The sequence below is a fragment of the Ascidia mentula genome, chromosome 5 (assembly GCF_947561715.1).
Source record: "Ascidia mentula chromosome 5, kaAscMent1.1, whole genome shotgun sequence".
Taxonomy (NCBI): Eukaryota; Metazoa; Chordata; class Ascidiacea; order Phlebobranchia; family Ascidiidae; genus Ascidia; species Ascidia mentula.
This window is the reverse complement of record NC_138570.1, coordinates 9,337,719-9,365,368: the sequence shown is the minus strand read 5'-3', so window position 1 is coordinate 9,365,368 and position 27,650 is coordinate 9,337,719. Positions and strand designations below refer to the sequence as shown.

Below are 27,650 nucleotides of genomic sequence, written 5' to 3'. Positions count from 1 at the left end.
AAACATCGTACGCAAGAAAAAACATCACAGCCGCGATCTGGTTTGTGTCACGTGACTTTAAGAAGTCCAGTTAAAGTCTTGCGAAAAACAACGAAGCATTCAACGAACGGGAGTTGAGTTTGTGGTTGTGGATTTGTGTTGCTGATATATTCTGTCCGATGATAGTACCCTTGGCTTTACGTTTTGTTAGGAAGTAAAGGAACAGAATATAAAAGTATTTTGGTCAGAAATCAGCATGTTTTTCACACAACAAATTACTTTTTTGCTAATGATCTCTTTGTATTAGGGAACATGTGTTTGTTTTTGCAGTTACGTTTATTGCATTAATACATTATTAGCTCAATTTAACTGAGGTGTCAGGAAATGCACACAGTGTTGCCTTAAGCTGACTTTGTCATGTTTACAATTTATTACTTACATAATTTCATTCAAAATTGCATTTCTATTTATGAGGGTGATTGACTTTATTTCATAGCCAACTGAGCATTTAAAATTTAGTGTTAACATGAGTAACAGGTAGTGTTTTTTGTGCTATTTTTATTAGTGGGAAATAGTTCCTTTATTCAGAAAATGGGTGGCAAATAAATTTGATTCACATGCCTTATGTTGGTTGACTGAAATTGGAACTTATGAAAATATCTCTGTCTGCTGAAGATAAAACTGGATTTATTATTTAATTGGGAAGTGAAACAATGCTTCGGACAAAATGAAATCAATTCATTTAATATTAAAAAGGTGTTGGACTGTGGACTGCTTTATAATGCCACTCGACAGAAGGAAAGTATTGCAGCAGCTCCAAATGCAGACTTCCATCACCATGTTCGTTGTTCTATTTGTTTCATCATGGATTTTATGTTCTGCCCAAGCTCAGCTTTTATCTGATGTTCAATGCCCGAGCCAATGCACATGTGTGTATGCTAAAAAATTGGTAAACTGCAGTAATCGAAGCCTACGGCAAATTCCTCAGCCAATTCCCACATGGGTATCTATATTGTAAGTGATATCAGACTAATTAGGCTTTTAGTTTGTTGTATGACTTTGTATGTACAATTAACGACAGTTAATAGGCTATATCCTGTCAATACAGGAAGTTGTAAATTTAATTATGTAGGTTAAAGGACATTTGAGCATAATGTGATACAAATCGAATTATGACAAGATATACCATTTCAATATTGTAGACTGTTGTTTTGAAATTGAATACCGCGGATGATACATAGTTTGTGACAAAATAGAGGCCTTATTATCAAAACCCTCATTATAGATTATGTTTTTCTTTGATAAAAGAGTATCTATTGATAATAATGTAATGTAAAATGGTATATAATTGTATATACATGATATATTTCTTATGGCTGCTACTAATGTTTATCACAACATACGTAAGTTCTGTCTAACGGTTTGCCGGTTGCCTTTGTGATTGTGTTCAATACTGTTATAGGGGCTATTTTTGTGAATTCAATATTAGGATTTTTTTCTCTTTGGAATAAAGAAAGTATTGAATGTATTTTTCAATTTGTTGAAGGATGTTTTTTTTGCCAGTTCTGTAAACATAAATACTATGGTGATTTATTTATCTTGGTGTGTTTGCAGAACATTCCGCAACAACAAGTTAACTGAAAATGAGCTGAAGGGAGAGTTTTTTAGCAACTTACCAAATCTTCAAGAACTGTAAGTTTATGAAAATTCATGTTTTTTCCTACATATGACCTTTTGATGGATTTATTTTGATGTTTTTTCGTGTTTAAAGACAGGTATTGACAAAAATTTTGCAGCAGAAATGTTAGAAACAAACTGAAAAACTTGACCTGGGTTATCATAAATTTAAGACATAATAGAAGGCAAATACATGTTTTTTTGACAAAGTTGCATATTTTGTTATGTTTCATAGAATTCTTTTGATTTATGGACGCAAACTGACATTTCCAAATTATTAATTAAAGAATGTAATTAAATATGGCCTATTGGGGTTTACTTGACACCATATCGCTACTTGGCATAGAAAGCAGTAAATACACTTTCAGACAACGCACAAATGCTGTGACATTGGGTACCAACTTTCTAAGGGTCGGGGCGCGACTATGTGCAATTCAACTATTTCCGTCGCACGAAGGTGGTATTTTAGATGATAGTGGCCTGAGCGCACGGTTCTCACGTCTACCAGGGCCCTCCTGCTCTGCTACTTAATGATAGCGCCTACACCAGGCGCTTTTACGCTCCGTTGCGCCTTTTCGAGTATCTTTCATAGGTCCGTGCATTCGATCCGACCCCGGGCCTTTGTTTTGCGCCAGGCAAGGCCGCAATGGCGCGTCAAAATCGCTCTGGCTTGCTGCGACTTGATACTTTCGGCTCGTCGGCCCAATTGTCGCAGTCGAATTTTTGACACCTAGTTAGGAACAAATTGGGCGTACGTGTAAACAGGCCGTGCCCGCTGGACCCATTTGACTGCCTGGGGCATGGATTTACCTAGTTTCAGCGCTTTAATGTAACACGTCTTCTCGTAAATCGTCGATGACTGAAATTGGCCGGTGACCCATTTTTTGAAACAGCCCCGTCCGCTTGAACCGATTTTTCCGTCGTGAAATGTGCCAATAATTTGTCTTGGCCGGCGACAGACACCTGCTGTGCCCGGGCTTCATTTGATTTAATCTCTAACGCTGCGCGTGAAAAATGCGCCTCAAATCCCTTTTTGATTATAAAAGAAGCGGTGGCGATGAATCACCTCAGCCTCTGCTGGTGCGCGCTCTGCGTGCGTCCATTCAACCAACCCAGCATGAAAGCGGCCCAATTAGTGACCCTGACTGAATGACCCAGCAGGGGGAGCTTGGTTGTATTTTTCATGGGAATTTACGGCAAATTTCGCCGAAAATCGTGTTGGTCATAGGAAGATGGCTTGGACGCTTGACTGGAAATTGGCATAATGACGCTCCCCCGTGACTGTAAAGTGATGATTGATTTGTCCCTACTCATTCAATAGTCGGCCCGTACGCGCAGTGCCACTCCGTGAAATCGCAAAATCTCGCACCTTGCCGTTGGGGCAGTTGTTCGCACCTTAATGTGTGCAGCCCGTGCCAGTTTCACTTCCAAATCATACAGAAAAATAGAAATCCGCTTTGATATAAATTGTTACCACCAGGCGCCGACGAAAATACAGCATTCCGTTTGAGACAGAAGGCGTTTACTAGATGTGAAGGCATTGCGGCGTGGTCATTTGTCTTTCTTAAAGTCTTATTATCAGCACGTCGCTAAAGGCGATGATGTGACAAGATGGCGTTGCGCAGCCTCTTCAATGACGGATCAACCAATGCATCTTCAAGTCTCAAGTGTCTTAAATTTGCGCAATCTCGCAGCGGTATTTCCGCCTTCCATCGAATTAGAGAAAACGTGAACGATTCGACTTGGCATTTTGTGCGAGCCTTAATTGTGTAACACGTCAGTCGGCGACACTGATTTTCGCAAGCACAGATGTTGCTCTTGTCAAATGCTTTCATCGTTAGGGTAAAACACGTCGAGACAATTCCCAGTGGCTCTGCTCGTACGAGCTTAATAAAGGGTGGCAGCCATCTGACAAGGGCCGCATTATCGCGTCGTCTCACTGCAGCTGTGTAACTAACGCCAATGTGTGCACAGTTCACACCTGTACTCAAAAAGTCCGGCGCAGCCCTCGGGCTTGTCCACGGCGCAATTCAAACGCGCGTTTTGTTTTCCTCGCGCGCTCACGACGAGGCTTAAGAAAGGAGGTGCCCCTCAATGTCGAATACCCGCCTGCCGGGACCCATTTAGCCTAATGGAAAGCTGTGCGAGGTTGCCCGTGTGATTAAACATTAAAACGTGTCGGCGACTAAATACAAACGCGGCGGGGCTGGGGACAAACAAGACTCTCCACCCTCCCGGAGATGAACGAGAAAACACAGGCGGTGTGCGCGCTGGACTGAATCTCCCCGGCACGTTTCGCGTTGCTCTGTGATCTGATTAGGACGTGCCGATTTGCCTTCGCGAGTTTTTAATATTTCTCCATCCCCCGTGCGTACAAACACTGCAGGAAGACTCGGTATTCAAGAGGTCTTGGGAATTTTATTTTATTGTCTTGCTTTCTGTGCCGGGTCGCGCCGTAAATTCCAACCGTAAGCAGTAGCCTCTGTATTCGTTTTAACGAGCAGCCTCCAGTGAGTGTGTGCGCGTGTGCGTGCATTGTTCATCTGTACACCATCACTGTTTAGCCTCACAGCACTGGACGTTTGGTGCCAAGGCAAACGACCACCATTTATCTCAGTTTTTCATCCGAGGATGCACACAACTATATTTAGTTAAACCTGGACGTTTTTTCACGTTGTGAAAAGAAAAACCATAAAACGGAAAGAAACTTGTTTTGATGCTTTTTTCGGTATTGAATTTAAACGAAATTTCCCCCAAAGTCAAGAGCTAACTAACACGGGTCGTGTACTAACTAGATACTTGGTCGGACGCAATGTTTACAATTCCTATCTCGGACGAAAATTAAGTTATTCTGCTCGTCGTGGGGATTTAATGCCGAATCTTAGCGTTGTTTTTTTAAGGCCACTATGCGCCGGCTCAGCGCCATGGTTCGCCAGAAGTCATAACATCGGTGGCGGCTGGTGGCATTGTTGCCAATTTCAACATAGCCTTGAAAGCTCGGTCGCTGTTGCCTTATAATTCGACGCCTCGCCTTGCGCATAAAATATGGTCAGCATGCCCACTCAGTACTCGGAGCTCCGATCGACCCTTTGTCCATAGCCCATCATCCACAAAGGCAGCGCTATTTACCTGCGGTTGTAATATTGTTTAAGGCCACTCCCGGTCGCTTTATTAGCCTTGCGCAAGAGTCGCTCCACCTGGCCGCGGTTTCCTATCTAATAAGAGTTGCGGCATCATTGGGGAGCCCCGGCTTTTCCGGGCGTTTTTGTTTGTCACGGCGCCGTTACCGTGAAATTGGATTCGAAATCACGTGCATCCGTGTTGTTTCAGCGACTCAAACGTCCTCTCAGGCGATAATTTATTACCGCGTTCCGACGAAATCCTTTGGAGTGCGCAACGGCGAAAGCACTCCTGTGCTAATGCCCATTATTGTGTATGGACAGTCGCGGATTATGTTCCGTCTCGTTATTCCTTGCAGGCAGTGCGAACGGTTTGGAATATGTTGTCGTGGCATCGGGCCCTCTATGGCACTTCGGGCGCGCTGGAGTGGCGCCCTTAAGTGAGACACTTCTCGGTACTCATGATCACGGTTTAAGGGTCCCGGCACCCAAATTTTCGCGCCTTGAAGCAATTGATGTTCTTGTGCTTCCACAAACTCTGCTACACTTTGCTCGCGTCTCGACTGTTCGCCCAACTTGGCCATGACTTCGCAACGTATTTGCTTCAAATATTCGTTGAGTGTGTATTCCTATAGCGGGGATAAAAGTAATGCATAAAAATTGTTATGACACATGGTGAAATCTCATGTGTATGCAAGGAAAACATTTTGGATAACTTAACAACAAATATGTATATACTTAATGCTGTATATAAAAATTTTGACTATTTGCATAAATTTGTATCGACTAGCCTGTAAGCCCCAAATTGTATTTGGGCAATAAAACTTGCAAATATGAGTAACTATTTACATTTAAAAAATTTGCTGCCATTGTATTTAGTTTTTTTTTTGTGTCATTTGTCTGTCATTGACCCAATATTTTTTAGAAATGTCACAAAAAATAAAAGCCATTTTGGACACAATGTCCCAAAGGAAATTGGCTGGTAGATTATTCAAGTTGCTTACATTTTTGCGAACGAAAGTATTATAATGTAAATGACCAAAATAAATTGAAAATGTCCTAAATTTTTGCTGGCATTTCGGTCATTTGACAGAAATTTTTTAGTGAAAAAAAAACACAGTGTATGTGGTTGTGATTAACATTTTAAGTTAACGATTGCCGGGACAGACATGGCTAGGTCCCTACGTTTTTCGTTACTAGGCATTGGACAAGAGTAACCAAGGCCTATCAAGCATCATGGTTAATATAAAGTCCATCGTATTGTTCAACATCATCCCCTATCTATTCATTCTATGTACAGCGTATGTACAGGAAGGGCGTGGACAGTTGATATCATGTTATCAAGTTATTTCTTCGTATGCTGTCGTGCCGCCAACTTGTTCATGGGAAAAACTGTCATTGTCGCCCTACTGTACGTGATCCAGGAATAGCACCGATCACAATGCAACCGCCATTTTCACTCTCCAGGCCTAAATTACCCCAAAAGACCATGTGTCGTTGTCAATACGTATCCCTGTCACCCTCCCATAGGCGCTCATCGGCCAGCGGCAGGTTGTGTACACGACGCAACGTGAAAAGGCCCTTGGGCCGCGAAGAAACCAACCAAGTCGCAATAAGGCGATCAAAAATTCAGGCACACCTGGCCCGATTCTTGTCGTGGGTCACGTGACTCGTCGCCTGAATGGCGAACCGATGCGCCCGATCGCCGGGCCTTCTCGCGCCTTTGTGCGCTGCGTTTTTGAATGCTTTCACGCCTTTCGGCGAGTCACGAAAGCTAATCCCTCGCCACTGCTGGAACAAAGACGCTCGGTGTATTTTTTTCACTAGTACTTCACGCCCCCATTTCTTCGCCGAGCTGTGGGTGTGCAATTAATTTAATTTAAAGATGGACCCGGAAAATGGTTTTTGAAATGACCGACACGAGACGGACACAAAAAAGCGGTCGCGCGTTGCCTACTTTTCCCCGAATTCTTTTATGCACCATCGCGGGCACTTAGGCATTCGCCTTTAATATTAGCGCAAACGTGTGTTTGCTCCACTTAACTCATCCCTGGAGCATTTGCAGCGCGCACTTGAACAGGCTGCGGATGGAAACTAATTTGCAGTAACCCAACGCCGCTGCGACAGTGGCCGACAACTTTGCCCAGTGTCAGACGATTCCGCCGCGCACCTTTGCCCGTCGATAGTCACGCGCAGCTGTTTCGCATCACAGACTGGATGCCCTCGACCGCTGTCCCGGCATTTATTCGGGACAAGAGACTCTCGCAGTCAAGGCCGCGGAATTTTCACCCGTTGTGTTGGATCGTTCTTCTCACATGGCCTATGTTTATTTGCAGAATCTTCAGCGACAATCGCCTGACCAGAGTCAATCTGAGCATACGAAACGCACCCAAGCTGCGAATTCTGTAAGTCTACTGACATCCCCTAATGTTATTTTTCACATAAAGGATTCTTGTGGTTTGATTTTACAAAATCCCGAGAAACGTGCTGTAAAATATTTCAGAAACCTCGTCTTTTCAAACTTGCTTTTACGTTTAGTCGCATTGCGGCGCAAATATAATCCAAAATTTCCATTTACAACAGGACTATTCCACCTGTATAGCCTTACAACAGTAAGATTTTCCCACAGACGTTAGATTTCCCATTACGTTTGTGTCCAATCCTGTTTTACCTCCTTCGACAGTTTGCCTTGCAGATCAAAGGGTGCGCGAGCAAATTTGCTCTCGCAATTCTCGCGTCTCGATCCCTTACGTCACCGTCGATTTGTCGCGCATTTGGTGACGTGTGAGTGATGTAGCTCGCCGTGTGTCCCATTGAGTCGCCGCTACGAACAATGGCGGCGATGTCACTCGCACAAATGCAAGGCAAACCGACCACGAGGCATAACTAAATGTTATATTTCGTGTTGACAATGGGTAGTGGGGGCCAGTGGCTGATCAAACGCAAACCGTGGGACCGCAATAACTAGTGCACGCTCATGTTTACCTTGTGCTCGTTTGCAGACGATTGGACCACTGCTCGCTCAGCGATCTGCCTTCCTTGAATGCAAAAGCGGCGCGGGGCATCACCAGCCTTTCCATGTAAGTATATAATCTGGGCCTTTTATTTTTATAGTTAACTAGCGATTATACAATACGTTTTTATGGCACTGCAAACCACGATGATACCAAAGTTACAGTGGCCTACGTCACTTGTGACCTTTTGGGGCGGCGGCTGTCGAATCCCAATTGGTCTCCCACTTCTCCCGCGATTTACATTATGGCAGTGTCAACAGTCAGGTAACGGCCGCAGTGCGGTGATTCGAAACGATTAAGAACCAAAGGGTGTTTGCATTTGCTTTCCCCGACGAAAGCAGTAAATTTTTACGTGCAGAAGTGTACCCTGTAGCCCATGAAAGTGGGGGCCTTGTTTTATGTTCTTTGGCAAAAATAGTCTTTTTCCCATTTATTGGCTCTTTGTCCTAAAACCTTGTCCCGGATGGTTTAGTTTAAAACACAAATTGTTTTGTCCAGGGTGTTGTAGGTCAATGTGAAGCAGGGTTGTTTAGCGTGGCCTTTCTTCGTATTACACCAATAACGTACATCAGCACATATTGCCCGTTTCAGCTAATATGTACAAGGTGATTGCTCTCACCACGCCGCGCTTTAATTTCGCGAGTAAATTGTTGCTTAATTTCTAATTGCTCTCCGTCCTTGAGTAGTTGTTCGTGCGCGCTGCTGTTTCCTATCGTGTTACCCACGGATATCTTCTAATTGCGCCAGCCCAAATTCAACACTCGCTGAACGGGGTGCACATCTCGCACCGCTGTTTTTCTGCCGACTCAAGATTAGCCTCAATTTCCGAGCTTACGTTTTCGTGTTGTGATCTAGGAAGTCTTCAAAGCCGCCGAGACGATTTTCGCGTCCGTTTGCGATGTTTGTCTGTTGGATTTTGTGCGCCCGCCCCGATACAGATTACTCGCCCTCGAATGCTTCGTCAGTTAATCGCACCACTTGTTAAATGACTGGACCCCAAACACTGCTTTGGCATTTCAAACCTAAATAAGACTAATGTCTAGAAATGCACACTGTATTTAAATGGCAGAATTTTTTGACCCGAGTGTGATAAGTACAGTGGTTTCACTTTCGTTGCTTGTAATAGGCCACAACAGATTAGATTCCCAATCCAGCAATTATAATAAGGTATAACGGAGTGTCTGGTCTCTGTGAAGACAAGTGTAAACATTCGCTATCGACTACCGTTTGTTGCTTCAATGGATTCCCGTTCTCCGTATCCATAAATAGTCTTTCCCGGGTGAACAAAGCCCTAACCAGCAACTGTCCATCACTGAAGTGCCTCCTCGGCAAACAATAATCGCTTTCAGCGGTGATTTTTCCTCGAAGTCATTCGACTTTTCCCTGTTTTCCCTCCCGTCCCAACACCTGCCGCACTCACGACACTCGGAGGCGACTATGAGTGGTGCTCCATTGCGTCTGACGCGCATCACAAACAAGGCTGCGCCATGGGAATTCGGCTCTCGTCTGGGTGAGCGATCGCCCCGACTCGCCGAGCCGTCCGGTCGTCCTGACCCCGAAGGCGACTGGTTGATGAACGGCCCGCGTGGAGAGGTGGCTGAAGACGTAGGCTGAGTGGTCGGGCCAACCTGGAAACGTTCGAAAACTTTCAGGATACGGGACAACCAAAATGATTTTGTTATGAGCGAGGAGAACAAGTGTCGCGTAGTAATTCAAAAGGGAAGAGATGGGCCTTGAGGCTGGGAGAAACAAAGCGATCAACTGATGTGGCGATTTTTGCCTGGTCACGGCGCGATTTGTGACAAATTGCAGCCTTTGGGTGCGCGCACTTAACTTGGCAATGTTGCTTCAACGAGATCCGTTGTTTCCAGACCATTGTTAGTTCGCGCTGCGCAGCCACCTGCGCCCAACCCCGCTAAGAAAGCTGCACTTCTGGCACTTCACAATGCGTCTGGAAACTCCTGTTGTCATCACCGCCTCTTCGAAAGCAATAAAAGTTCTATCGCAATTCGCGCCTTGCTTGTTTTCGTCAATAGAATCGTGCGCTGTCGCTCTGTCGTCTTTCGTCACTGTATGATTCAAGATCCTGCGTTTCAATAAACTACCGACACCCAGCACTGTTGATGCGTTGAAAGAGTGTAATTTACATGTTGCTTCGTCTGCGCCCATTAACACATCTAACTGAATTCATGATATCTTGTGTTTACATGGAATCCAGGTACACGTTAGCCGGCAATTTTTACGTCTTTTTAAAGCTTATGTTTCATGCGTTGCTAGGATAACGGTACAATCAACGTGCCCACTAGACGATCGCTGCTATTGTTTTTTCAGATCCCACAACTCTATTAAGGATGTGGGAAAACGACTCCACAACTGGAGCTCTCTTAAGTTTCTTAACCTCAGCTTCAACCGGTTACGTCATCTTCGCAACAACACTTTCCTCCAGCAGAAAAACCTTACCGAACTGTGAGTTAATAAACCGAAATTTGCAGTTATGTGTTTACAGAAAATGCCATCATCCACCCCCGCGCAAGGACAAACTTATTAAGTATAAGCTGTACCCAAAGACATAAATCAGCCATTTTATTGTCTGTCCCATTTCATTGTAAATTGGTGTGGAATTTTCCCTGCTTTGTCTCGAATCACATTATCCCGGGCATCCATTGTAGGGTGGCAATGACGAAACAAATACACGTAATCAGAAGCGCTTTCTAGGTTTTGCGTATCTTCAACACATTCTTGCAACGCAGGTATTTGCATCGCAACAGGATCTCGAGTATTGAGCCGCGTGCTTTCGCTGGTCTAAACCACTCTCTCGAATCTCTGTCGCTAAGCAGGAACAGAATCCGGGCGTTGCGCAATCTCTTTTCGTCCTCATTACGTGAGCTCTGCATCGGATTTCTCAGCAATTTGCGATATTTGTGAGTGCAGTTTATATTGCTTTAGTGCCTTATGTTTAATGTTGTTGGATTTTATAACAATTTAAACGATAATAAACCTTTTAACAATTTGAACTATAATAAATCAAGAAAAGTATAATGTTTCTGCGGTTAAACTTCCTGTATTGGTAACATTTTCGTAAACCGCTTGTGTAATTTCTGTGTCAATACACAACTATTGATGAACTACCCCCATCACCACATAGCCTATGCTGTGTATACGTTACCATTTACAGCTTATATAATGTATACACACAATTTGAATTTGAAGCTATATGTGTTCATTTGAAGCGCCCTGGATCCGCCCATCAGTGCACTTCCCCGCCGTCTGTTGACTTTAATAAGCTCAATCATTGCGGGCGTCGTTTCCACAGATCCTTAACACTGTTTTCTCGAATCCTCAGGGACCTGAGTCGAAACCAGATCGTGCTTATTGACGTCCTTACATTTAACGGGATGTGCAAACTTGAGACTCTGTTGCTCAATGACAACGCCATCGCAACACTCAAGGACGGCTCGTTCTACAGTCTCAAGGCACTGCAGCGAATGTAAGTTGGCCGCAGGCCCGTTTCTCTTCTCCACTGGGCCTTCTTTAAGTGCTCTGTGTGACGTCATTTTGGGTTTTTCGTGATTGGGGGTGGTGAGAATACGCCACAACCCGCGACGCTGCGACTCCAACGCTTTTAGCATTTTGGCAATGATGTGACAAGCGTTCCTTGTGCCAAGAAACCGTACGAATTCCGCCTATGTGGCTCGGCATTAACAGCATGTGTGCGTTTAGAAATAGAAATTACCCACTATTAACAGGACGTTTTGTAAAAAGATCCATCACCAAAAAACATGTTTGTATGTTGTTTGGGGTAAATGATGTCCCGTTCGTGAAGAAAACTCCACATTCCACACCCAAAATTTCGTAACTTTGTTGACCTTACTTCTCATCCCGACGTTGGTTTAGTGCAAAACGTGAACCTGTAATTAAACGCAAATCGCAATGCGGATTTGTGAGGATTTACACCTCGAAACTATTCGGGCTCTTAGAATCAACATCGCAATTCCACACCAAAACACTACAGCAAAGGTGTCACAACGACCGCTACAAAGGATCGGGTTTTAAGACATACATTCCCGCCGAGTACTTATCGGCCGCAGAGACAATTTGAGCCGTCGATTTTGCGCACGCAAACGTCCTTCCTCCACCGCGAAAGAAGACCTTGTTATCGTTATTTCCAACCGCACTTCGGTCGTCATGGCAACCGGGTACGTCGTCGGTGGCAATTATCTTAGTCGGACCGCAATTATCGGAGGACGAGGCGTGTCGGAGCGTTTAAGCGCTTTGATTGCTTGAGGCGAGCGCGGGGGAAGTTTGACTCTTCCGAGGCCGGTTAATTTAATTACAGAGTGACGAGGTTTATTTCTTGTGCCGTAAACACATAGACAAAACGACGCGCAATTCATAACCACCGAAAGTCATCACATTATACAGTGTATGTTATATCAACGCGGTATTGATATTTGTGATTTTTTGTCCATTTTATCGTATGCAAGATTGGCACTAGGTATCAGTTAGAATGCTTTGAACCCAAAAACTGTAAGTGGGTGCTTTTGAATTGCACAGGAACAAAAACTAAGTAAATCCACAACATTTTTACATCCACGTGAGTTCGTATCCACCATCCTCATTACTTATTTGAACCTTCAATATCCAAAACGCATTAAAAGTTGGCGCGGAGTTTCGCATCCCACCCAAGTTGTTTTAGCAAAGCCCTTATTTGTAAACACGTACACGCGTCGTTTCTTTCCTCTCAGCCGGCCGCCCCCAAGAGACCGTGGCTGTGTACATGAGATGGTGCGCGACTTGTTATTACGAGAAACCCCGCACAGGTGTACGTCCTGTCATGCTCCTACCCGTGTATGTAATTACACGCCCGTGTTGATTCGACTCCAGGTGTCGCGTCAATGTGTTCTATCACGCCCCTGTCGGCCGATAACCACCCGCACGTGCCTTGTTGCTTATGGTGAAAGTACGATTTTCATTAAATTTTGATAAGCTTTCTAAACTTTGCGCTTGTCAGCGAGAGTCTGTACGTAATCCTTCTGAAATTTACATGCGGAGAATTTTTAAAGAATTCTTACTTTGGTAGCAACAGAAAAGTTGAATGTAACCTATTCTTTTGCAGTTCAACACTTGTGAATGTGATCACGTTGTTATAATGGGATTTAAATACTAGCTGAATAAATGCTTCAGCATTAGTTGAAAGCCGATACCCTTTTTCGTGATAAATAAGCATTGCCAGAAGAGTCGTTTTGTGCTATAAATATGCCTTGGCTGGAAGCGCCATTAACGGAATATTTTTTCTCTTAGGAATTTGGACAACAACTTGGTCGGGAGTGTCAACCTGTGGCTCTTCGATTTGGAGATGCTGCACACCCTGTAAGTACCACCCGTTTTCTAGTAATAATCCCCACCGATCCAAATATGATCGGATGACGTTTACTTAATCATCCCACGGATTGACAACCAATCTCATAGATTGGTTTCGAATTGTTTTATTATCGGATGTGATGGATTTTGTGGGGCGCACACGAAGATTATTGATTGCAAATGTGGTTTTATTGTTCAAATATGTTACAATGTAGGATTTAAACGTCTTTAGTGCATTTCTTCTTAATCGCATTTAGAGACGTAAATCAGGCTAAAAAGAGCTTTAAAATATGGCTTTTCATCGAGCTGCAAAGAAGTGAATGGATGAATCTTAAAGTCTAGCAAGGAATATTCACGCTAATCATTAATATTATATGTAAAGGTGCTCTTGTCCTGTATAAAAATACAGTTTAATGCCCAAACCGTTCATAACATGACACTATTGATTTTGGCAATTGGTTAAAGGTGCACCTTCTTCAAATTAATTCGCCGAGCCGCTATTTAAAGTACTTGGAGCTCAGTCGTGCGACGCTCTGCTTCCGAAACGCTTTTCATTATTTTTCCCGACCCGTGTGATTAATTCCAAAACGTGGACATTCCTTAACGTTCGTCGCAGGTGCCTCACATTCTTGGATATCTCCAAAACACATTCGCATGTTAGCCCCGCCCTATTCTCCTTTTTAAGCCAATCAGAGACAACACCTGCTTCCATGTTCTACCCGGAAGCGTCGGCCTCTTCTGTTCATTTCGACTTAACAATTACGTCATTGCTCGCAATTCTCTTTGGCCATTAGTTTGCTTAAAGCCTGTGTCAGCGCCGCCGACGACATTTCCCAGACGGCGGTAAGCGTTCGTTGGTATAATTGCCAACAACTTGGCTAAATTTAGGTGCGTAAGGGTTTTCCGTACGTGATCCCGTGCCGATTTACGACCTTAACTCCTGCAGTAATCATTAATTGAGAGAAACGCGCCGCCTCTCACTACGTATTTATCAAGTCAACATTTGTGATTCCAAATGGAAGTTTGTATTAAATCAGTGATTCCATTTACGATCTGCGTTGAATTCTGCTCCGGTAGTCTTGCCTCAAAGTGTTTCAAAGCGATCGCCAACAGGTGGTAGGAGGTATAGATTACCCTGCGAACGGGTCGCTTGTTTGTTTGTTCCACCGCACAACTGCGCGCTTCGCTGAGCAACGATCCGCGCTTGACCTTCATCGGGGCATGGAACGCACACCCGTTCGTTCGGTAGCGAGTTTCTTCTGCGACTGAGAAGTGGAAAATTTTCTTCACGGCTTTGCTCTCGAGTCGGGCGCTGATTACATAGCGGCTTGAATTTAAGTGGTTTCTTAAATCGTTTTGAATTGCGACAGTGGGACGATTTCAGTCTGGCTATTTAAACACTTCAATTTTTTCAAATACGGGTTCAATGAGTTGTGTTAAAAAAACGAAACATTTCATCATACCAGATCTTTGGCGGTTAATTAATCATAAATTCTAGCAGTATTAGCGAGCGCTTCACGGTAAAAAAGAACTTTGGGCACTTTTTTAACCTAAAAACAGACCCCAGTATTTCGCTCGTTCGCGCAAACAGCTTCGTCTGCGAATCTTTGCCAGAAACCGCTTTTCGACGTTCGCACAAAGGATTCGCGACTCACCTCAGTTATTAGACGGGACTTAATTACACGACAGCTGCCCGCCGACGCTGCGTTGTGTTGATGTCGCGAATCGAGCGCGGAGCCTTGAACTTAATTACGCCCGGCGGTTTTAAACGTGTTCATTTGTAAGGAGTTCTAGCTCTGCAAAGAGAAGCGCCCGGGCTTTCATCCAAATCAGAGCGTGGATACATCAATAGGAACTCCCGCATTTGAAGCCAAACACTGTTTGAAAGACTCGGTTAATTTTTGGAATTTTCTTGTAAAGCAGATTTACGGTCGTTCCGTCCACACAATACCCCGTATACTGGCATTTAGGGCCATTTCCAGGACGCCACAATGAAATTGACCCTGCGCGCACCTGTCAGTGTACGCAATTTGCGTGCAAGCAAAAAAAATCCCTGTGCTGTGGCCGACCCCAAAACACCCTGTGTGTTTTCCAACCCCTGCAATACAAAACTACATGCAATTGCGGGACCGCCAATTACTCGGCCGTACACACATATTTATATATTCATGTCTGTGCTGGCGTCTCACGCGAGATGCCTTTTCCCGCGACGTAGCGACAACAATTTCGGCAGAGGACGCGTTCGGTTTACGTTATGCTCAGTGAAGCTTAATGCCAGTTGGACGACCGAATTTCGTCGGCCCCTGCTTATATTTTTTATTCCCGCATTATAAGCCGTTTTATAGCTTGCCAGCACCTGCAAAAGATGCCACTATTGTGATTACTGACGTGCGCACCCTGTACATAAATAAAACCACGCTCAATAAAGCGGGGGTTATTAAAAAGGCCGCGACGCGCCAGTGCTTGTCAACAGAGGTGCTCGGTTTAATTTTCACGATATTTCTGCCAACATCCCCCCGCTGTGGGGTTTTGGTATTAAAAGCGCAGGGCTGTCGTCATTCTATTCTGTCCCTGCACACAGCGGCGGCGTCGCGTGCTTTTCTTGGCAGTGTAATCAAATTGCTTTGTCGGCCCGACAGCAGGTGTTTTATTATCGCTCGCCTATGGTTATCATTTCAACAGTTATTAATACCCGCCGCTCGCCCGACGTCAGTCAAGACGACCCCTAAGCTCTTCGCTCCCGGCTGGCGATCTTATCAGAGATCGCTGCACGCTTGCGACTTGCCTAAATTCAGTCTTGTGTTTCGACACACAGCCGCCGTGCAAGGATTTGGGTCCTTGTATTGTTGTTTTTGTCGTTTACCTTCGCTGCTGCTGTCCATCTTGGACCAGTTTCCTGCCAGTTTGTGTTGTTTATTTAGGCGGCCGCTGTCACCTGGGGAACAAAGTTCTCACCACTCTCCACCGAAATGCCTTCGCCATAGTGACCAAGGATTGCCGCACTGGACATGGCTTCACACTAAAGTTACATGCAGCGGGGGTTGCGCGTTTAAGATGGCGTAACGACACAGAAGTAGGGAATTACTTCGAATCGCATCGGGCCGAATCGAATCGCGTCGCAAAGGTTGTGGCCCCATACCGGTGACAGGTTCAAGAGTCCGTACCGAGCAATGTCCTGTCCTGTTTTTGTTCGTGTTCCTTAGAAGTGCGTGTGTCAAATGACATTGCCTAAACGGTAAATGGTTGCCTTGCAACGAGGCGTACTGGCGCACCTGCCGGCAATTGCTGCTATGATGTTTTGTTGCAACACAGACACTTAATCTTCACGATATGAGCAATGTCATCGTGAGTAGACGGGCAACCTTTTTTTCTGGAAATATCTCAACAACCAAACCCTGCTCAAAATGTCATCATTTTTGATAAAAATTGTTGTTGTGTGTCGATAACATTCACCGGCGGTCACTTACAATTAGACCTTTCGCTATAGTGTAACGTGATGCACGAACCAACGGACACTCGGATATTTCGATCTTTGGTTGGTGTTGCGGTTCTAAACTCCGTGCTTACGCGCTTAAGAGCTTAGGGACAACCGCAAGCCGCCTTACGGCCAGTGGAAACTGTCTACGCGCCATACTTGTACCGGTGTATAACCCAAGGGCCAAAACAGCAGAGTCCTGTTACTGGAAAATCGCCATTAATCAAAATTACTTACGTCTTCATTATTTACAAGAACTTGAGAATCGAGTCTTGCGCGTCTACGGCTTACTGATCAGAAAGTTTCCATCGCCACGGATTTTGTTGGCCTGTTTCTGATTGGTCGAAATGTGGTCACGCGCCAACTCTGTTTCACCAAGGTTAGAACAAAAGCGTGAACATGAGATTTTGATAAATGACCTCAAACGTCAACGAAACGCTGTGTAGCGTTAAGGGCTCTGCACACCAGACGCGGTTGACGGTAGCGGCTGGCGTTGCGGTGCCGTCGCGTTTTTTTCGCGCGTTGTTCGAAGCGGCAGGGGGCTTCACACCCGCGGAGCGGTTGGCGCTGACGGCAATAAATCATTTTTTGTTGCCACGAAAACTAGGCCAATGTGCCAGCCAATTTCAGCGTCTCTGCATCGTAAGATGTTGTGACAAAGCCAATTATCGTTTGAACGTTTAAATCTGTAATAAAATAAAATATTTATGTCTAGTGTGTTTCCTTAGCACAAGTGTAAAATGAATAATTTTGATTTAGTTGTGATATTACTGCTAAATCAGCAAGTGATATTGTTAGTGGCACTGATGTACAACATTTTGTACCCCAGAAGGTAAGTTGGTTTGTATAATGGTTGCTCCAAAATGAACTTTATGTTTCAAACAGACAAAACAGCCAAACAGAGTTGTTGCTATAACAAAAGCTGCATGCTGTTTACATAATTTTTTGCAGATCAAAAATAGGCAATGTGTGCAAAATGAAAAGTTCTATTGTACTGCTTTGTTTTTTGACCGAGAAGACAGAATGGGTAATGTAATTATGGGAGAATGGAGATCTGAAATGCAGAGTTATTCAAACTTCCAATCTATTGGTCGCATGGGTACAAATATGTATACCAGAGGTGCTGCTGCAGTACGAGACCATTACAAAGATTATTTCATTTCAGAGAATGGTGCACTGCCTTGGCAATAATTGTTTTCAGTTGTTTTTTTCTATTCAGTGTAGTATCTTGTTTGGTGTATATTTTTTCTTTTTCACACGCAATAAATCACACAATTTCTTTGATCTGGTTTCATGTTTAGAAGTGAACAGAGAATACAATGAGGTAACACATGCTGCATGACAATTTAAAATTGCTGGAATAGAAAAGTAGAAAAGAAAGAACCATTGAAGAATAAACAGTAAAAAACACATTATGCATTGTCAATTAAATTAGCTCGTAGTGATGACAGATGCTCTGTAATTGCAGACATGGCCTCCTATGCCTTTTTTTGGCAGGCTTCTTAAGCTGCAAGCAACAAAATTTCCAAAGCCTGTAAATTCATCATCTTGTCCGGTGTTGGATGCTGTTAATTTTGAAATGCTTTCCGTATTTTGGCGGAGCATGCTGCAAATGCTTTCCTGAAACAGTATGAAATATATGAGTGGCATAAATTACATTTCAACCTAAAAACACTAACCTGAAAATCCAATCGATCAGAGCGTTTCCATTTCATGCCCTGCCTTGAAGTTGATGGCAGAGATGTACTTGGTGGGGTAGCTATATCTTCTTCCACCTCCTCAAGGGTTATCTCCTCTGCAAACATCATTTGAATGTTTGTTTAAAATAATAAAAACACAAATAAATATGTATAAATACCTTGTTCTGGAACAGGTTCATCTTGTGTAAAATCAACCACAGGTGTTGATGGTCGGGAAAAGTTTCCAACAGTCCTGCAACAAACCATACTTGTTAGAAGTGCAATATATTTATAATTTAGCCCATACCAAAGTCACTCACATTTTATGCCTCAAATGATCCTGCAAAAATTTTAATGCTTCATAATGCTCCCATATTTGCAGGTTTTCAGCAGCAGCCCCACTCTTCCGTGCATTTTCAATTTTTCGCTTTTCTTTTGCAAAACGGTCTTGTAAGCTTTTACATCGTTTCATGCAATTCTCCACTGAATCAACAATTAATTAGTTGCTGGTCCAGACAACAACAGTACATTTATCCTACCTGACTGTCCAGTGCACTCACTAATGTTTTTCCAAACAGTTTCTTTTCGCTTCTGGTCTTTATATAGTTTGCTTCCAGAGTCATATATACATGGAGAATCATGTACCATTTGTATTAGCATTTCATTGAATTCCATTATTAAACTTTTAAACAAACAAACTGCAAACAAAATTTCTCCACCAAATATTAATCACAATTTAATTTATAAAATTTAATTGGTAATCAGTATATTCATATGACTAAATAATGATGAAATAACAAAACAAGTGTCAAAACCATTAACTTTAACCAGAAAATTTACGCCAACTTACCATAAAACAAATAATTTACAAACAAAACTAGCTAAAATTGTCAGAAATAAGTGAAATAACCCACAAAAATAAGTTTCTGCAGCCAGCAGAGCTACTAGCAAACAAAGCGTCTGACGGAAAAGTTAAATCAGATTTAACTCCGCCGTCAGACGCTCCGAGCGAGAAAATCACGCCGTCACGGCATGACGCCGGCTGGTGTGAATCCCCCGCCGCTTCGAAACCGCGTCGCCAGCCGTCAACCGCGTCTGGTGTGAATCCCGCTTTAAGTAATTGCCCGGGTGACGATGCGACGGATTGGAACGGGTTGTTTGTGTATGTGTTCATCCAGCCCGTTATCTCGTGCTCGTCTGCGTATTGGGGAAAATTGCGATCCTGCGATTGTGCTTTTTGGCATCTGGCTCGAAAGTTACGAAGGCTTTGTGTTTCCGAGAAATGAATTTGCATACTGATTTTATGAATATGTGTTCCAGGACAGATTGATAACTCTTTCTGTTTGATTTCAGATCACTTCACAACAACAACGTGAGTCAGATTGTGCAGGAGAGCTGGAAGTTCAGCAAGGAAATACGTCATCTGTGAGTAGTCGATCGTTACTTGGGATGTAGTTTATGGACCCCATGTTTTAATTTAAAATCTGCCAGGTCACAAAATCACGACTCTCGGTAACAAACAATATGGTTGTTAATGTACACGGTCTTGTGAAGTAAAGGCAGTTGTCGTTTTAATGAAATTTAATTTGAAAGTTGCGGCTTTGCATTTAGGTCATCATCATTGCGTTCTGAAGTTAACTTTATAGTATATTTGTAATCTGGTCAAACAGCATTAACACAAAGAAACACCAAGATCTAAGATTCTTGGGCTTAAGTTAAATGACGTTTGAAATTGAATCTGAAACGATTCCTCCATTTAAAGTCCATTTTTCTTCTTGATCGTTACCCAAAGCCAGATTTCGCATCTGGATTGTGTTTCTGGCAAATTTCCTCATCGTATCGGCAAGATACGTGACGTAAAGTCTCTAAAAATAGTCGCCCAGCTGCTGGCCTGCTTCGATAACCGCGATTTTCCACCGACTTAATAGAATGCACGCGAGGAATGCGCAGGAATTTGTTGGCATTAATGCGTTGTTTGTTGGGGCTGGCGCAGCCGGCCTTGACAAAGCGAACGATCCTAAACGATTTGCCCTGCTTCACTCCTTATATTCGCCCGTGTAAGATTGCTAAACGTCCGTGATTCTTTCGCGACATTGAACTTGCCTTTCATTGTTATAAAATTCGTACTTGACTAAACATCGTCCTTTTTCTGTTCATGGTAATGGTGTTTGGGTTGTAATTTTTACCATAAATGGGATCTAGCCGGGATACGTCCACATATTGGTTTTCTACGCCATTGTCTTGCAGTTTCTAAAATTTCCAGTTACAAACGCTTTAAGTTTGTGGAAAAATCAATAAACAATCTTTTTTGTTTACCAGAAATCTGAGTTCCAACAAGCTAGCATTGGTTTCCAACGGATTGTTTCGGCAACTTCCCAAATTGGAGGAACTCGACCTGAGCAAGAACAGCATTGAGGTGATGGAAAACAACGCATTTGAGGGACTCGGCAGACTCCAAAGCTTGTAAGTCGAATACCACAGTCTAACCACATGTTATAATAATAGAGCAACTAACACATGCAAACCTGTCCATAAGATGAGGCAAACCTACACAGTCAAATGCAGCAATTTACAAACGTACACCTTCGCGCCCGCAGCGAGTCAATTACATAAACTCGCAGTACACAATATTACAAGCTCAAATCCCCGTAATACCCCGTGCCCTTTACCGGTAACCTTCGTTACGCAACTCTGCTCCAAAGATTAAAGGTCGATCCCTTAATGTTTCGTATCACTTCCACCCAAAAGCCGTTTTCACCTTCACCCCAACACGCTCCACAACCCGTTACAGGAATCTTGCCCACAACCGCATCTCTAGCAGCGTGGAAGATATCGACGGCGCTTTTCACCGTTTATCGTCACTCCAAGTCCTCCACCTCAACGATAACAAGATCCGATCCCTGTCGGCCGACGTCCTCCGAGGGGCGGAGAGCATCCGGGAGCTCGACCTCCGCCGGAACAACGTCACTTCCGTCCAGAACGACACTTTCGTCAATTTCACGGCACTTCGTTCGCTAAAGATGAGCAGGTAACGGGTGGATGTACAAGCATTGCGAGAATGTGTGGGTATTGTTGGGACATTTTTGTGCTGTGATTCCCAACCATTTTTTGACAGACCTTTTCTGGTGACGTCAAAGTAGTCGCGCCCTTTTTTCTTTTTAAATTTTTTTTTAAAAAATTGCTGCCAATGAGATTTACGCCCGGGGTGTCACGCCATAATGCGTTCTTTCGTCACATGGCTGCTTGTATTGCTGTAACCTTTCGACTCATTACTCTCAATTTCTCCAAAAAAAGCGACCCTGCAGGGTCGTAAGCGAACGCATAAAATCTTCATATGTCTGCTTTCAACGCTAATGTGTCAAAGGATTAAAAAAACTTACGATTAAATCGACTGAATCTTTTCATAGTGGCATTGAAAGCGACTTGAATTGTGTATTAGTAATTGGCGTAAGCACATGTTGTGATTGCCGTCTTTACATTGTATCCATATACGAAGGAGGTGTATTAGCACCTAAGACTAAGACTATTTTGACACTATATCCTTTTTGTAGCCCGTCATTCCTGTGCGATTGTCAGCTTTCCTGGTTTGCCAATTGGTTGCATACGAATGGCAACGAAACGTTCGAAGGTGAAACAATTTGTTTTCATCCACCATCGCTGAAAGGGAAGCACGTCACTGAGGTCAACTCCAGCTTGTTTGAATGTGGTAAGTGTAACCATGGCCCGAGTAGAATCCGCGTTTCTTTTATCTTATGTAACCCGATGTTGTCATATGCGGCCATTGTCTGTCAACTTAAAGACCTCATATTTGCTAATGGTTTATTACAACACCAAATTCAACATGCTGTTGAAAATATGTGGAGATTTGTTCCATTTATGTGCATCTACTATGCAGGCGAGCATCCGATTCCTGCACTGGAGCGAGAACCAACCGAGCAATCCGCACACAAGGATGAAAACGTGACGTTGGAGTGTAGTGCCATAGCAACATTGACTGGCGACCAATCAGAGGCAGATATGACGAGCGTCGATATGTTTGTTGTGTGGAGGAGGGGTTCCTCTGATGACGTAGGTGGCGTGAGAAAAAATCAAAGTCAAAAAATATAATGTGTATTGTCTTGAAAACGAAAACAAACCTTCAACTAAAACAAAATTCACCGACATTGGTTTAACATTGGCTCTATACGCTAAAAAATAGCTTAAACTCTGTAAAAGCCAATACATCACAGAAAAGGCGATATTTGTTGTCAACATAAACAACTGTACAATGCGTTTTGGCCTTTAACCTCTGTGTTTAATATTCCAGCCGTCCAGAACAAACGAAGTGATCAAACCATCCAAATCGGTCCGCATCCGCAACCAGCAGAGGAGGGAAGGAGGACACATCTTCTTCACAAGCGTCCTCCTGCTTGACAGAGTTGGTTACGAGGATGAAAGAGACTACAGGTGATAAAAATAAAAACTTTCCTTTACATGCAACTAGTGATTCGCAGTGCATTGGACTGTTGTTATTGCAAGACGCTGACTGGTGGATGATACATACACCTTGTTTTGTAGAATGTTAGGACGTATAAACGTAACAGTGCAAGTTGTAAAAACAACGCAATATTTCATTTATTTTACTACGTACACGAATCTTCGTTTCTCATAGGTACCGCGAGCTATGTTTTATTGACTGCTAGTTTGGTCGCCTAGTAAACAAACTATGTTTTTTTATTCGGTTAAACAATTTCTGTTCGTGATATTAGTAAATACGTTTTGTGAAAAAAGCCACACAAGTGTCTACGTCACGATTCGTCGTAATAATGTGTCTCGATTTTGACAAACCAAATTACAATCCGTAAATTACCGGTTTGTTCGCGACAAAAATGATGGCTTTTGTGACGTTTTCGCTTGACCGCTGGAAATGACGTCACGAAGTTGTAAACAATGGTTTGTAGGATTGTAACTACCACGTTGCGATAAAAATTATACAGAATTATTACTTACCCCCGTTGAGATCAAAATAAACATGGCGGCAAGCTGTGTGTTTGAACACAAACATAAAAATATGGTGGCGTTATAAGTATGGGAAACACACAATCTCGTAACAAGGCAACGGAAAGTTTTTCCACAATTGGGTGGTGGTAATGACGAATATTGCAACTTCAAAAGTTTCCCTTTCAAACATTGACAAATCACCTCACTTCCCAATGCGTGTGTGAGTTATTGCGGTTCAACCAACCTCGTTTTTCTTCATTTCCTTTGCATTGCATTGAGTTCTTGCAACAGTTTGCCTTTGAGAAACGATTGACATTCCTGCATAAAGTTAAATATAAATTATCTGCCCGTGAGCCAGGTATGCCAGGGTGTGAGATTAAACCTAGCTGAGAACTTGCTTTTTCATATCTCGCTTTGACTTGTCAGAAAAGAGTGGTTCTGATACAGCTTGGATGCAATGTCAATGAATTTACGTATGTTTACAGCTGTGTGATTAGCAACAACTTTGGACACGCTGCATCGCAACCCGCTCGCCTCACAGTGTACGCTTTGCCCCGCATCACAAAGAAACCAGAAAACCGGACGGTCAAAGAAGGCTCAGAAGTGATCTTCAACTGTCGGGCGATCGGACATCCTCTGCCCAAGATCGCCTGGGAAAAGGTAGCGCCCACTTTCGGCCGTCGGCTTTAGGGGTTTAATTAATCCTGCATTGCTTGTGTGGGAGTTGGTTATACGGGGCTGGTGTGATGGACGAGGTGCTTGACCTTCTGTCTGCTTGGGGATTGACCTCGAGTTAAAGTAGGCGGCTTGAAGCTGCGCTTTGCACCCACAGAATGTATTGTTGTCGCCAGGCTTTTGGAGTTTAAGTAATTTTTCCTGCTGAATTAACAAGGCTGTATGAATGGGCTATAGTTGCACTGACTTTTGCAGATTTTGATTTGTAATAAAATCACATTTCTTGTTCGTGGTGAAATAATATTGAATACGGCTGTGAAACCTTGAACAATGTCTATATCTATTGGTGGGACATTTACTCTTGCATGCTTACCCTTATTCAATTTTTATCGTTAATCCTCTACTATCGTTACATATTATCTTTAAATTTACAATGAAACATTATCAGCTCGTGTACAGATGTGGTAAATTTTGGTATCGATCCACAGGATGGCGGAAGGGACTTTCCCGCAGCGGAGGACTATCGACTCCTCCACGATCACAACGAGCGGAAAGCTGATTACGAATACGAAGCAGATTCGAGCCGCAAAGGTCGGCGCAAGGGCAACAACCGAAAGAAGTCACCTAACGCCATGTTGAACCCATTTGGTGGCGGCGGTGGCCTCGCGGCTGATGATGATCGTCGGCCGGAAAAGAAGGGCCCTAAGCCCGCGTACGATGTAAACGTCCCCTTGCACATCGTTAACGTGACCCCGGGCGACGCGGGCGAATACACTTGCATCGCCGAAAGCGAAGTGGGCATCCGCACTGCAACCGCCACACTCACTGTGCAATGTAAGTCACCGTTGCGCTTGCTTCCACACGTGCACTTTTGCCCCAAAAACACTCAAGTCAGCACTGACTTGGAGCTTGTAAGCTTTATGCCACATCGTGTCATGCACAGAATTTTATTTACGGACTTATACCATTCAAGTATATTTCACCAACAAGGCTTAAACTTGCTCTTAAATCCCAGACGTCTTTTCTTGAATTTATTTTATCATTCCACTTTCGAACAAACAGACGCCCCGGTGATTGTGCAAATGAAGAAAGAAACTCACGCAAAGTACGACTCCCACGTGGTCTTCCAATGCTCGGCACACAGCTACCCGAAGCCGGAGGTCACGTGGTACAAGGACGGGGGCTTGCTCAACGTCACCGAACGTCACTTCTTCGCCGGCAACAACCAGTTGCTCGTCATATCCGGTGCTGTTGAGTCGGACAAAGGCCTGTACGCATGCGCAGTAAGCAACGACATGGGCACCATGCGAAGTGAAACCAAACTGATCTTGTCTTCTCGTAAGTGGATTTTTATTAGCCGCTGCGAGGCGCTGTTTGCTATATAAGGAGTTTGAAAGCCACTGGTGCTGTCTTAACACAAAATATGGGCAGGAATGCATGATGTTTATATTTGTTCCAGGTAACGACGACGGCTGGGACATTATGGGTCCGTATGGAATCATCATCACTTCCGTGTCGGCTTGCATCATCATTACGTCACTCGTGTGGCTCATTGTGCTTTGCTACAAACGCAGAAACCAGGAAAACGCCCCGAGCGAACAAACAGGTAAGTTAGGTGTTTACTTTCAAATTGCGGGACGTTCTTGGGGTCTTATTGACCAGTCCCTTCCCATGCAGAATTCACGGATTGTCATCCTGCTGACTCATCATCACACGAATCAATGGATCGGCTCAACAGACTTCCAATTCGGCCCTGCCATTTGTCCTCTCCACACGGTCAGTTTCGCCGTTTTTAGTTTGGTACTTTGTCGTGTAACACTCTCGCTATTAACGTGTAATTGAGTTTAAATTATGAAAAGTAGGCCCTCGTGTATGTATTTTACAAATATTGTGCATTCCTTACGAGTGTTGGTTTAACCAAGTTTTTCAGCAATATATATCGTAACCACGAAATCGTGTCGTAACGATTGACATTTTATCAACAGATATAACAGGTCATTACTTCGGGGATCCTCCTGATGTCATCACGCCGGCAGCGCGCGCCTTCCAATTAAATCATCGCCCCGTTCCCAACATTCGCACCGACGAGCTTCCCCTCCAGTCAGCGCCGAGTGGATTCTACAGGCGCCAGAACAGTTCCCGTACCGACGCGGGCGATGGCATCTTGTATGAACGCGGTTCGCTGCCCCGGCGTCCTATACGCACTCAGTCTACTTCGCAAATGCATCGCCTTCAAGTGTCCATACCGAACGCTCCGCCGACGTTCAACAGCACCCAGTGCATTCCGGCAATGCACAACAACCGGACACAAAGCGCTGCAGTGCGGGGCCGTGTTGCCCATCCAAAGCGGCGGAAAAAGCAACGTAGGCCCAGTGAGGCTGGGTCATCGCGAAGGTTTACCACGAGCGAATCAGACAGCGGTGATGAGCGTGGGAGCTCTACCGGTGTTCGAATCCGCGCTCTCCGGCCTTCGCTGGACGTTTGGCAGAGGCAGCGTGCACACGGTGCGCGGGCGCCCTCTGTCGATGAGAAGGAGACACTTTTGCGTCCTCCAGGTCATCAATGCTCCGTCGCTTCGCAATCCACTGTTCCGACAGGCCAGAGTGCAAAACCTGTTACAAAGACAGAAAGCACAAACTCTCATCCAGCTTGCGTGTAGCTTTAGGCGCTATTTTAACGCACGTTTTTCGTACTGTGATCAGTTCATTGTCTCGCTTTATTCGTTGTGTTTTCCCCTTTTTCTGTTGCTCGTTTGTCCCTCCTACTTGGGCAACACACCACCTTCGGGTGCTTCCCCCAACTCATTGCGCGCCACTACCTCTGCGCACGACAGCATCCACTTTAAAATTGAAAAATAGTAATAAGCATCCTTTCCGTGAGGATTGGATGTATCGCGTGTATTGCAGCCCTGATATTGTTTCGCATTTAGTAAAACTGGTCTGATTGTGAGCAGCACCATACGCGAAAGCGCTCTTCGAGCAGCCTTTTGATTTAACGCAGCCACAAATTTGAGCTTTTTTCCCATTTCCATCTGGAAATCGTGTCACATCACGGTACTTGCAAACGACAAGCCTAAACTTTTGCACAAGTTTCGCCCGTTCGCAATGTCACATGAGCGCCAGCCAATCACAAGCTGACAAGCCGTTGGTCAATCTTCGTCATCCCGGATGTTGCGAGGGATGTCGCGTCGATGTTTTTTACGTCTTTGTTACGTCACAATTTTAAGGTGCTCGTTGTTTGTTTTTCGCGTTGTCCCGCTGCGTGCGCGTTTCACTCGTCATCCTTCTTTCGTTCTTTTTACACACGAAAATACATTTCATAAGAAATTGAGTCTCATACCTTGAGCAGACAGACTAGTGAAGCAGGCTGTATTGCTTTCTGTGTTTATCGTCGATTGGCAAATATGTGAGAAAGTTTTTGTCCTTGGAACTCGATGATGCTAAATTAAGTCAAACATCTCTTCCGCCAAAATACTTTTTAACAATACGTATTTGCCCCAACAATGCAGATAATATTGTCACGGTTATCACTCGGCAACAGTAGATGATAAATATCAAGTTACCTGCATTGTTAGCCGGCTTGTTAATTACACGGAACACCCTCACCGATTAGTTTTGCTAAAAACCGCATATCAGTATTTCTGTTAAAAAAGTTTCGCCCACGGAGAATGTGCGTCTTGTATTCTCTGTCA

The 27,650-nt window shown here is 44.0% G+C and overlaps 2 protein-coding genes across 2 annotated transcripts; one reads left to right on the top strand and one right to left on the bottom strand.

The window, feature by feature from the left end:
* The first annotated feature begins 545 nt into the window (after nt 1-545).
* LOC145901681 (leucine-rich repeats and immunoglobulin-like domains protein 1) lies at nt 546-27,279 on the top strand. The gene is made up of 20 exons (XM_082989442.1): nt 546-993; nt 1,594-1,671; nt 7,112-7,180; nt 7,778-7,855; nt 10,121-10,255; nt 10,540-10,710; nt 11,133-11,276; nt 13,091-13,159; nt 19,658-19,729; nt 20,624-20,767; nt 21,096-21,332; nt 21,856-22,010; nt 22,200-22,372; nt 22,611-22,750; nt 23,770-23,944; nt 24,448-24,793; nt 25,022-25,297; nt 25,419-25,565; nt 25,637-25,735; nt 25,945-27,279. Exons 1-20 carry the CDS (start codon nt 707-709, stop codon nt 26,616-26,618), a joined length of 3,669 nt encoding a protein of 1,222 aa, XP_082845568.1. The 5' UTR covers nt 546-706; the 3' UTR covers nt 26,619-27,279.
* LOC145901682 (transcription factor Adf-1-like) lies at nt 17,917-19,210 on the bottom strand. Its single transcript, XM_082989443.1, has 5 exons — nt 18,844-19,210; nt 18,625-18,787; nt 18,484-18,557; nt 18,305-18,420; nt 17,917-18,245 (listed from the first exon to the last, which is right to left on the bottom strand). The coding sequence occupies exons 1-5, from the start codon at nt 18,977-18,979 to the stop codon at nt 18,057-18,059; spliced, it is 678 nt and encodes a 225-aa protein (XP_082845569.1). The 5' UTR covers nt 18,980-19,210; the 3' UTR covers nt 17,917-18,056.
* Nucleotides 27,280-27,650: the final 371 nt, after the last annotated feature.

What these genes read in the sequence shown, in the direction of transcription:
- LOC145901682 (XM_082989443.1), bottom strand. Translation starts at nt 18,979, where the DNA reads ATGGAATTCAATGAAATGCTAATACAAATGGTACATGATTCTCCATGT. An exon ending in TGAGTGCACTGGACAGTCAG is followed by an intron (nt 18,788 to 18,843) that starts GTAGGATAAATG and finishes TTGTTGATTCAG; the next exon opens with TGGAGAATTGCATGAAACGA. An exon ending in CTGATCGATTGGATTTTCAG is followed by an intron (nt 18,246 to 18,304) that starts GTTAGTGTTTTT and finishes ATACTGTTTCAG; the next exon opens with GAAAGCATTTGCAGCATGCT.
- LOC145901681 (XM_082989442.1), top strand. Translation starts at nt 707, where the DNA reads ATGAAATCAATTCATTTAATATTAAAAAGGTGTTGGACTGTGGACTGC. An exon ending in CCCACATGGGTATCTATATT is followed by an intron (nt 994 to 1,593) that starts GTAAGTGATATC and finishes GTGTGTTTGCAG; the next exon opens with AACATTCCGCAACAACAAGT. An exon ending in CGCCACACTCACTGTGCAAT is followed by an intron (nt 24,794 to 25,021) that starts GTAAGTCACCGT and finishes TCGAACAAACAG; the next exon opens with ACGCCCCGGTGATTGTGCAA.